This window comes from Nerophis lumbriciformis, linkage group LG39 (genome assembly GCF_033978685.3).
Source record: "Nerophis lumbriciformis linkage group LG39, RoL_Nlum_v2.1, whole genome shotgun sequence".
NCBI lineage: Eukaryota > Metazoa > Chordata > Actinopteri > Syngnathiformes > Syngnathidae > Nerophis > Nerophis lumbriciformis.
Window position 1 is genome coordinate 20,830,001 of NC_084586.2, and position 12,500 is coordinate 20,842,500.

Genomic DNA, 12,500 nt, shown 5'->3' on the forward strand with positions numbered 1-12,500 from the left:
GCCTTGGCAGAGCTGGCCATGGACCATCTGTTCCTGCTGAGATCAGCACAGCAAGACATGAACCACTTACTCATTTTTAGTCAAGGAAACAGGAACAGATACTTCCTGCTTGGAGGATGACATCATACCAATACATCCAATGACATAAGGAAATGGCTAAGATCAACAAAAACTAAACTAAACATGTTCCAATAGTATTTGTTTACCTACTTAAGTTCAGTATAAGCAATAGTATTTGTTTACCTACTTAAGTTCAATACTAGCAATAGCGTTTGTTTACCTACTTAGGTTCAGTACTAGCAATAGTAGTTGTTTACCTACTCAAGTCACATACTACCAATAGCATTTGTTTACCTACGTAAGTTCAGTACTGGCAATAGCATTTGGTTCAGTACTAGAAATAGCATCTGTTTACCTACTTAAGTTCAGTACGAGCAATAGCATTTGTTTATCTACTTAAGTTCAGTACTAGCAATAGCATTTGTTTATCTACTTAAGTTCAGTACTCGCAATAGTATTTGTTTACCTACTTAGTCCAATACTAGCAATAGTATTTGTTTACCTACTTAAGTCCAATACTAGCAAAATCGTTTGTTTACCTACTTAAGTCCAATACTAGCAATAGCGTTTGTTTACCTACTTAAGTCCAATACTAGCAATCAGCAAGTGGTACTTCCTGTCATGGATACTCACCACGTGGTCCGCAGTTTGTGGTACTTCCTGTCATGGATACTCACCATGTGGTTCACAGTCTGTGGTACTTCCTGTCATGGATACTCACCACGTGGTTCACAGTCTGTGGTACTTCCTGTCATGGATACTCACCACGTGGTTCACAGTTTGTGGTACTTCCTGTCATGGATACTCACCACGTGGTTCACAGTTTGTGGTACTTCCTGTCATGGATACTCACCACGTGGTTCACAGTTTGTGGTACTTCCTGTCATGGATACTCACCATGTGGTTCACAGTCTGTGGTACTTCCTGTCATGGATACTCACCACGTGGTTCGCAGTTCGTGGTACTTCCTGTCATGGATACTCACCACGTGGTTCACAGTTTGTGGTACTTTCTGTCATGGATACTCACCACGTGGTTCACAGTTTGTGGTACTTCCTGTCATGGATACTCACCATGTGGTTCACAGTCTGTGGTACTTCCTGTCATGGATACTCACCACGTGGTTCGCAGTTCGTGGTACTTCCTGTCATGGATACTCACCACGAGGTTCACAGTTTGAGGTACTTCCTGTCATGGATACTCACCATGTGGTTCACAGTCTGTGGTACTTCCTGTCATGGATACTCACCACGTGGTTCACAGTTTGTGGTACTTCCTGTCATGGATACTCACCACGTGGTTCGCAGTTCGTGGTACTTCCTGTCATGGATACTCACCACGTGGTCCGCAGTTTGTGGTACTTCCTGTCATGGATACTCCCACGTGGTCCACAGCATGACCTACTCAGAAAGAAAGAAGTACAACAACAAAGTACTATTCCTCAAATACTGTACACAAGTGCGCCCCCTAGTGCTAACATGTCAAAACAGGGATGATGCAGGAAATGAGTCACTGGCTTGTCTTCTGCTCTCACTGCGGTAAAAAGGAAGCTGAGCAGACACTTTTTTGTTGAGTTGGATGACATCAGTTGGACAGGAAGGAGACTGCAGACGTGATCCTAGAGACTGCAGACGTGATCCTAGAGACTGCAGACGTGATCCTAGAGACTGCAGACGTGATCCTAGAGACTGCAGACGTGATCCTAGAGACTGCAGACGTGATCCTAGAGACTGCAGACGTGATCCTAGAGACTGCAGACGTGATCCTAGAGACTGCAGACGTGATCCTGGAGACTGCAGACGTGATCCTAGAGACTCCAGACGTGATCCTGGAGACTGCAGACGTGATCTTGCATTCATTGACTTTGTTGAAGCCACCTGCTTCTGCAGGATTGTCATTATTGTACTCCACACGTCTTTAGTACACACTCCCAGACGCAAAGTACACTAGCCAGAACTAGCCATAGTATTTGTTTACTTACCGTACTTAAGTTCAGTACTAGCCATAGCATTTGTTTACTTACTTAAGTTCAGTACTAGCAATAGCATTTGTTTACCTACTTAAGTTCATTACTAGCCATAGTAATTGTTTACTTACTTAAGTTCAGGACTAGCAAAAGCATTTGTTTACCTTCTTAAGTTCAGTATTCGCAATAGTATTTGTTTACATATTTAAGTTCAGTACTAGCGGTAGTATTTGTTTACCTATTTAAGTTCAGTACTAGCGGTAGTATTTGTTTACCTACTTATGTTCACTACTAGCGGTAGTATTTGTTTACCTACTTAAGTTCAGTATTAGCCATAATATTTGTGTACCTATTTAAGTTCTGTATTAGCCATAGTAATTGTTTACTTACTTAAGTTCAGGACTAGCAAAAGCATTTGTTTACCTACTTAAGTTCAGTATTCGCAATAGTATTTGTTTACCTATTTAAGTTCAGTACTAGCGGTAGTATTTGTTTACCTACTTAAGTTCAGTATTAGCCATAATATTTGTGTACCTATTTAAGTTCTGTATTAGCCATAGTATTTGTGTACCTATTTAAGTTCAGTACAAGCAATAGTATTTGTTTACCTACTTAAGTTCAGTAGTAGCCATAGTATTTGTTTACTTACTTAAGTTCAGTACTAGCCATATAATGTGTTTACTTACTTAAGTTCAGTACTAGCCATAGTATGTGTTTACCTACTTAAGTTCAGTACTAACAATAGTACTACTTAGGTTCAATACTAGCAATAGCATTTGTTTACCTACTGGTACTTCAGTTCATTACTAGCCATAGTAATTGTTTACTTACTTAAGTTCAGGACTAGCAAAAGCATTTGTTTACCTACTTAAGTTCAGTATTCGCAATAGTATTTGTGTACCTATTTAAGTTCAGTACTAGCGGTAGTATTTGTTTACCTACTTAAGTTCAGTATTAGCCATAATATTTGTGTACCTATTTAAGGTCTGTATTAGCCATAGTATTTGTGTACCTATTTAAGTTCAGTACAAGCAATAGTATTTGTTTACCTACTTAAGTTCAGTAGTAGCCATAGTATTTGTTTACTTACTTAAGTTCAGTACTAGCCATATAATGTTTTTACCTACTTAAGTTCAGTACTAGCAATAGTATTTGTTTACTTACTTAAGTTCAGTACTAGCCATAGTATTTGTTTACTTACTTAAGTTCAGTACTAGCCATAGTATGTGTTTACCTACTTAAGGTCAGTACTAACAATAGTACTACTTAGGTTCAATACTAGCAATAGCATTTGTTTACCTACCGGTACTTAAGTTCATTACTAGCCATAGTAATTGTTTACTTACTTAAGTTCAGGACTAGCAAAAGCATTTGTTTACCTACTTAAGTTCAGTTTTCGCAATAGTATTTGTTTACCTATTTAAGTTCAGTACTAGCGGTAGTATTTGTTTACCTACTTAAGTTCAGTATTAGCCATAATATTTGTGTACCTATTTAAGTTCTGTATTAGCCATAGTATTTGTGTACCTATTTAAGTTCAGTACAAGCAATAGTATTTGTTTACCTACTTAAGTTCAGTAGTAGCCATAGTATTTGTTTACTTACTTAAGTTCACTACTAGCCATATAATGTGTTTACCTACTTAAGTTCAGTACTAGCAATAGTATTTGTTTACTTACTTAAGTTCAGTACTAGCCATAGTATTTGTTTACTTACTTAAGTTCAGTACTAGCCATAGTATGTGTTTACCTACTTAAGGTCAGTACTAACAATAGTACTACTTAGGTTCAATACTAGCAATCGCATTTGTTTACCTACCGGTACTTAAGTTCATTACTAGCCATAGTAATTGTTTACTTACTTAAGTTCAGGACTAGCAAAAGCATTTGTTTACCTACTTAAGTTCAGTATTCGCAATAGTATTTGTGTACCTATTTAAGTTCAGTACTAGCGGTAGTATTTGTTTACCTACTTAAGTTCAGTATTAGCCATAATATTTGTGTACCTATTTAAGTTCTGTATTAGCCATAGTATTTGTGTACCTATTTAAGTTCAGTACAAGCAATAGTATTTGTTTACCTACTTAAGTTCAGTAGTAGCCATAGTATTTGTTTACTTAAGTTCAGTACTAGCCATATAATGTGTTTACCTACTTAAGTTCAGTACTAGCAATAGTATTTGTTTACTTACTTAAGTTCAGTACTAGCCATAGTATTTGTTTACTTACTTAAGTTCAGTACTAGCCATAGTATGTGTTTACCTACTTAAGTTCAGTACTAACAATAGTACTACTTAGGTTCAATACTAGCAATAGCATTTGTTTACCTACCGGTACTTAAGTTCATTACTAGCCATAGTAATTGTTTACTTACTTAAGTTCAGGACTAGCAAAAGCATTTGTTTACCTACTTAAGTTCAGTATTCGCAATAGTATTTGTGTACCTATTTAAGTTCAGTACTAGCGGTAGTATTTGTTTACCTACTTAAGTTCAGTATTAGCCATAATATTTGTGTACCTATTTAAGTTCTGTATTAGCCATAGTATTTGTGTACCTATTTAAGTTCAGTACAAGCAATAGTATTTGTTTACCTACTTAAGTTCAGTAGTAGCCATAGTATTTGTTTACTTACCTAAGTTCAGTACTAGCCATATAATGTGTTTACCTACTTAAGTTCAGTACTAGCAATAGTATTTGTTTACTTACTTAAGTTCAGTACTAGCCATAGTATTTGTTTACTTACTTAAGTTCAGTACTAGCCATAGTTTGTGTTTACCTACTTAAGGTCAGTACTAACAATAGTACTACTTAGGTTCAATACTAGCAATAGCATTTGTTTACCTACCGGTACTTAAGTTCATTACTAGCCATAGTAATTGTTTACTTACTTAAGTTCAGGACTAGCAAAAGCATTTGTTTACCTACTTAAGTTCAGTATTCGCAATAGTATTTGTTTACCTATTTAAGTTCAGTACTAGCGGTAGTATTTGTTTACCTACTTAAGTTCAGTAGTAGCCATAATATTTGTGTACCTATTTAAGTTCTGTATTAGCCATAGTATTTGTGTACCTATTTAAGTTCAGTACAAGCAATAGTATTTGTTTACCTACTTAAGTTCAGTAGTAGCCATAGTATTTGTTTACTTACTTAAGTTCAGTACTAGCCATATAATGTGTTTACCTACTTAAGTTCAGTACTAGCAATAGTATTTGTTTACTTACTTAAGTTCAGTACTAGCCATAGTATTTGTTTACTTACTTAAGTTCAGTACTAGCCATAGTATGTGTTTACCTACTTAAGTTCAGTACTAACAATAGTACTACTTAGGTTCTAAACTAGCAATAGCATTTGTTTACCTACCGGTACTTAAGTTCATTACTAGCCATAGTAATTGTTTACTTACTTAAGTTCAGGACTAGCAAAAGCATTTGTTTACCTACTTAAGTTCAGTATTCGCAATAGTATTTGTGTACCTATTTAAGTTCAGTACTAGCGGTAGTATTTGTTTACCTACTTAAGTTCAGTATTAGCCATAATATTTGTGTACCTATTTAAGTTCTGTATTAGCCATAGTATTTGTGTACCTATTTAAGTTCAGTACAAGCAATAGTATTTGTTTACCTACTTAAGTTCAGTAGTAGCCATAGTATTTGTTTACTTAAGTTCAGTACTAGCCATATAATGTGTTTACCTACTTAAGTTCAGTACTAGCAATAGTATTTGTTTACTTACTTAAGTTCAGTACTAGCCATAGTATTTGTTTACTTACTTAAGTTCAGTACTAGCCATAGTATGTGTTTACCTACTTAAGGTCAGTACTAACAATAGTACTACTTAGGTTCAATACTAGCAATAGCATTTGTTTACCTACCGGTACTTAAGTTCATTACTAGCCATAGTAATTGTTTACTTACTTAAGTTCAGGACTAGCAAAAGCATTTGTTTACCTACTTCAGTTCAGTATTCGCAATAGTATTTGTTAACCTATTTAAGTTCAGTACTAGCGATAGTATTTGTTTACCTACTTAAGTTCAGTATTAGCCATAATATTTGTGTACCTATTTAAGTTCTGTATTAGCCATAGTATTTGTGTACCTATTTAAGTTCACTACTAGCGGTAGTATTTGTTTACCTACTTAAGTTCAGTAGTAGCCATAGTATTTGTTTACTTACTTAAGTTCAGTACTAGCCATAGTATGTGTTTACCTACTTAAGTTCAGTACTAACAATAGTACTACTTAGGTTCAGTACTAGCAATAGCATTTGTTTACCTACTTAAGTTCAGTACTAGCAATAGTATTTGTTTACCTACTTAAGTTCAGTACTAGCCATAGTATTTGTTTACTTACTTAAGTTCAGTACTAGCCATAGTATGTGTTTACCTACTTAAGTTCAGTACTAACAATAGTACTACTTAGGTTCAATACTAGCAATAGCATTTGTTTACCTACTTAAGTTCATTACTAGCCATAGTAATTGTTTACTTACTTAAGTTCAGGACTAGCAAAAGCATTTGTTTACCTAATTAAGTTCAGTATTTGCAATAGTATTTGTTTACCTATTTAAGTTCAGTCCTAGCGGTAGTATTTGTTTACCTACTTATGTTCAGTACTAGCAGTAGTATTTGTTTACCTACTTATGTTCAGTACTAGCGGTAGTATTTGTTTACCTACTTAAGTTCAGTATTAGCCATAATATTTGTGTACCTATTTAAGTTCAGTACTAGCGGTAGTATTTGTTTACCTACTTAAGTTCAGTATTACCAATAGCATTTGCAGGACTGCTTGTATCGCACATGATATCACACACAAGTAAACTCATTGCATGTCTGCTTGTTTCGCACATGATATCACACACAAGTAAACACATTGCAGGACTGCTTGTATCGCACATGATATCACACAAATAAACACTCTGCAGTACTGCTTGCATCACACATGATATCACACACAAGTAAACACTCTGCAGGACTGCTTGTATCTTGTAGCTAACTGTTAGCATTTGTGTTTTGTCCTCTCAGGAGGTGTTGTCATCCAGCGCTGGTGACATTGAAGGAGGAGCACATGAGGAGCACAGAAGCATCCTGACTACACCTCCTGACCACGCCCACTAGGAAGACAGCCAGCGTTCCTCCTGCAGGCATGGTAGTCATCTACTCTCCTATACATCTACACTTCTATACTTCTACACCATTTAGAAGATCTTTGACAAATATGTTTACAGTCTGTTATTAAAGTAACAACATTGCTGTCCAGTGTTTCCCCCAGAAAATGTGTTAGTTAAGGTGGTGTCTCTCCAGGGGGAGGGGACCGGGGAAGGGGGTGGGTGGGTGTAACTCGGCCTGTCTCCACCTGGTCGCTGCCACCACAGCCTGGGGGGGCCAATAGACTACAGACTGTGGTGAAGTAGGCCGGCTTCCTCGCATGAAGAAGCCTACAACTTTTGCTTGTGTTTTGCGCTCCATTTGCTGAATGGCGATAAACGATATATATCTCCATATTTTTTCCGTAAAGTAAAAACAAAACAGTCTTAGTTACCTGAGATACTCAGTATGTCATTATTATGACTTAGTAAGTCAAAATAATGAGTTACTAAGTCAAATTAATGACTTACTGTAAGTAAGTAAGAGTTAAAAGTGGGGCCACATGCTGACATATGTTCAACTCATCATGCTTCATTTATTACAGCATTTGGGAAGCCTGTAGTTGATTTGTATTATGTAAATGTTATATCTGTATCAACATGTGATGGCAGGGACCCTGCCATTCAAAACTAGGCTGCTACATTACTAATGATTCATGTAACTATAGCTGAACCAATAGTACAATAGCAATAGGAGAGACTATTCATCTCTGAACACCATGGAGTTCATGTAGGCCAGGGGTGCTCACACTTTTTCTGCAGGCGAGCTACTTTTCAATTGATCAAGTCGTGGGGATCTACCTCATTCATACAGTATATATAATTTATATTTACTTATTTATGAAATATATGTTTTTGTTAACAAGTTAGAGGTGTTTAATGATAATGCAAGCATGTTTAACACATATAGTTAATATTGTTAATAAATTAAAGGTGTTTAATGATAATACAAGTATGTTTATTACATATAGTTAATATTGTTAACAAGTAAAGGGTGTTTAAAGATAATGAAAGCATGTTTAACACATATAGTTAATATTGTTAATAAATTAAAGGTGTTTAATGATAATACAAGTATGTTTAATACATATAGTTAATATTGTTAACAAGTAAAGGGTGTTTAAAGATAATGAAAGCATGTTTAACTCATATAGTTAATATTGTTAAAAAATTAAAGGTGTTTAATGATAATACAAGCATGTTAAATACATATAGTTAATATTGTTAACAAGTTAAAGGTGTTTAATGATAATACAAGCATGTTTAACACATAGTTAATATTGTTAAAAAAGTAAAGGTGTTTAATGATAATACAAGAATGTTTAATACATATAGTTAATATTGTTAACAAGTTAAAGGTGTTTAATGATAATACAAGCATGTTTAACACATAGTTAATATTGTTAAAAAATTAAAGGTGTTTAATGATAATACAAGAATGTTTAATACATATAGTTGATATTGTTAACAAGTTAAAGGTGTTTAAAGATAATACAAGCATGTTTAACACATATAGTTAATATTGTTAATAAGTTAAAGATGTTTAAAGATAATACAAGCATGTTTAACACATATAGATTCCTTTCTTTCATGAAGACAAGAATATATGTTGGTGTATTACCTGATTCTGATGACTTGCATTGATAGGAATCAGACAGTGGTGCTGATAAGGTCCGCATTTTCGAATGGAGGAGAAAAAAAGTCCTCCTTTCTGTCCAATACCACATGAAAGTGGTTGGTTTTTGGCATCTTATTTGTCCAGCTTCCGTACTCCTTTGTATACACTTTACAAGAAATACATTGCCGGCAAACTCCGTAGCTTGCTAGCTTGTGCACGCCAGCTTTCTGAGACTCCTATTTTGTTAGCGCAACTGTGCAACTGTGCAGTCGGTCTTTGGAGTTTTGACGACAGGTACGGCGCCAGAGTCTGTTGAAATAAAGTGTTTCTCGCCTTCCAGTCGGTAATTTTAATGAGCTGGCAGCAGCCAGCGTCATCTCAGAAGACCCTCGGGTGCCGTGAATGTCAATCAAGTGACGAAAATGACGTCATTGTGAAGATTTATGATCGCTCATTTTTAGGACTATTTTTTTAATGCCTGGCTGGTGATCGACTGACACACCCTCCGAGATCGACCGGTAGCTCGCGATCGACGTAATGAGCACCCCTGCCCTAGGGTAAACTGGGTGTAACACACGGCACACTGACAAAGCTTAACCTATTGTGACTATAACAATCTACAAGGTTAATGTAGGTTGCTTCTCTTTCTCCCCCTCCATTTTTCTGCATTCTTTCGTATCTCAAGTTATCATTACGTATATGTATTGTTGCATTTAAACAACTGTATTGTTGATAATAAAGGTAAATTATTGGTATTGTTCATTATCAATAGCGCTATTTCTATTGGTATTTGTATTGATCCATTTGTAGTGTAATAATGCTCATTGTCATTTCTGTATTATTTTTTATTTTTCGCTAACTGCTTATTTGCTATTACTTTTACCATCATATTTGTACATGTCGTATTTGCTGATGTTGCTCTATTGTTGTTGTTGTTGTTGTTATTTGCTGTTGTTGTTTTTGTCTCTCTGTCTAATCCCCCTCTTGTCCCCACAATTTCCCCCTCTGTCTTCTTTTTTTTCTCTTTCTATCCCCTCCTGCTCCGGCCCGGCTGCACTAAATGATAATATAAATACATTTAATAAAGTCAAATACAAATAAGGCAACAAGAGAAGTATCCTACACTTCTCTTTTGTAAAGTAAATCTGAACAGCCGAAATGGGCATCTACATCAACTATATGATTTGCCTGAGAAGCTGGACAGGACACACAAAAAAAAAAAAAATTTTTTTTTTTTAAATAATGTAATGCGATCTACCAATACTACCTTTGCGATCGACTGGTAGATCGCGATCGACGTATTGAGCACCCCTGATGTAAATGTTATATTTGTATCAACATGTGATAGCAGGGACCCTGCCATTCAAAACTAGGCTGCTACATTACTAATGATTCATGTAACTATAGCTGAACCAATAGTACAATAGCAATAGGAGAGACTATTCATCTCTGAACACCATGGAGTTCATGTAGGCTTTATGATGCACTTACTATATTATATCAACTATCAAAGACAGAAACTCTTCATTTAACATAATGTCCTTTTTTGCTGCTTCAACACAGCTCAATCAACACAGAAAAAGGTTAAGTGAAATAACTTAGTTGTTAAATGTAGGTCAATAATGCTTGTCTTTCTCTCACACAGACAGGGCTTTGCTGTCCGTAACACACACACACACACACATACGCGCACACACACCGCACAGTGAGCTAACATTACGCTAAAAGCTAATTAGCCTTCACCTCAAGGACTGCGAGCGAGCTGAGCTGCCGCTTATGTTTCTAGAACATCAACGGGCTCATAGTGATGTTACTAGTACTTTTTTTTTTTTTTTTTTTTTTTTTTTTTTTTTTAACAATACAATCATGTGTGCTTTCGGACTGTATCCCTGCAGACTGTATTGATATATAATGTAGGAACCAGAAATATTAATAACGGAAAGAATCAACCCTTTTGTGTGAATGAGTTGGTGCACTAATTGTAAGTGTATCTTGTGTTTTTATGTTGATTTAATAAAAAATAAAAAATTAAAACATTTTTTGGGGGACCACTGATATAGAGGATCTCTGACTAATGTTTTTGTACTTTGTCCTTAAAAAGAGCACAGCACTCCTGTCGTATAGAGGATCTTTGACCTACATTTTGCTCTGAAAGCAACAGCCCATGTCTCATATAGAGGATCTCTGACTAATGTTTTTGTACTTTGTCCTTAAAAAGAGTAGAGCACTCGTGTCATAAAGAGGATCTTTGACCCATGTTGTCGTGCTTTGTCTTTGAAAAGAGCAGAGCACTCCTGTCGTATAGAGGATCTTTGACCTATATTTTGCTCTTAAAGCAACAGCCCATGTGTCATATAGAGGTTCTCTGACTAATGTTTTTGTGCTTTGTCCTTAAAAGGAGCAGAGCGCCCCTCTCGTATAGAGGATCTTTGACTCGTATTTGTTGCAGCAGGTTCCTAAAGCAACAACTATTTGTTGTTAAAGCAGCGGTGTCAAATAGAGGATCTTTGACGCGTGATGTAGGGAATTAAAGGTGTGCAGGGAGATGATGGATGTCCTGGGGGAGGGGCAGAGCAGCAGGAAAGGTCAGCGGGGGAGGGGTGAAGAAGGCAGAAGGTGCTGACGGTGGGATTGGCCAAGCAGGGTAATGAGGGGGAGGGGAGGGGTGTGATTAGTGGTGAGTTATGATGATGCAGTAATTGATACACATGACCTTGGCTGTGACACACCTTTCTGTTTCTAACGACGCCTTATGGATCATAAAACATTCATAACATCAAAACTATAATAGACATGATACATTGCAGCATAGACCATTGTGACAAAATTATGACTAATAAGTTAATTACACGTTAATAACATAAGTATAAAACATTAATAACATCAAAACTATAAATAAGAAGTGCGATCCGGTTGTGAATCGACTTTATTTTTAGATTTGTCATCTATTAAATAAAAATCGACCGTATTTTTCGGACTATAAAATCCTTTAATTTTCTCAAAACTTGACAGTGGGCCTTATAACCTAATGTACGGAATAATTCTGGTTGTACTTACCGACCTCGAAGCTATTTTATTTGGTACATGGTGAAATGATAAGTGTGACCAGTAGATTTTTTTTTTAATGTCTTACCTTTTTTGTTTTTAATATCTAACCTCTTTTGTTGTTTTTAATGTCGTACCTTTTTTGTTTTTAATGTCTTACCTTTTTTAATGTCTGACCTTTTTTGTTGTTAATGTCTGACCTTTTTATGTTTTTAATGTCTTACCTTTTTTGTTTTTAATATCTTTCCTTTTTTGTTTTTAATGTCGTACCTTTTTTGTTTTTAATATCTTACATGTTTTGAATGTCTTACCTTTTTGGTTTTAATGTGTGACCTTTTTTGTTTTTAATTTCTGACCTTTTTATGTTTTTAATGTCTTACCTTTTTTGTTTTTATTACTTACCTTTTTTGTTTTTAATGTCGTACCTTTTTTGTTTTTAATGTCTTACGTGTTTTGTTTTTAATAACTTACCTTTTTTAATGTTTGACCTTTTTTGTTTTTAATGTGTGACCTTTTTTGTTTTTAATGTGTGACCTTTTTTGTTTTTAATATCTTACCTTTTTTGGTTTTAATGTGTGACCTTTTTTGTTTTTAATTTCTGACCTTTTTATGTTTTTAATGTCTTACCTTTTTTGTTTTTAATATCTTTCCTTTTTTGTTTTTAATGTCG

General features: G+C 35.3%; 1 protein-coding gene across 5 annotated transcripts in view; it reads left to right on the forward strand.

Annotated features, from left to right (window-relative positions):
- strbp (spermatid perinuclear RNA binding protein) overlaps positions 1–12,500 on the forward strand; it is a 195,440-nt gene that overhangs the window by 104,786 nt on the left and 78,154 nt on the right. For all 5 annotated transcript variants that reach the window (XR_009811779.2, XR_009811778.2, XM_061931932.2 and 2 more), the window contains exon 2: positions 7,046–7,169. Coding sequence is in view for 3 of the 5 variants with exons in the window: in XM_061931932.2 (XP_061787916.1) it covers positions 7,167–7,169 (3 nt within the window). In the remaining 2 variants the exon portion in view is untranslated. The remainder of the gene's footprint in view (positions 1–7,045; positions 7,170–12,500) is intronic.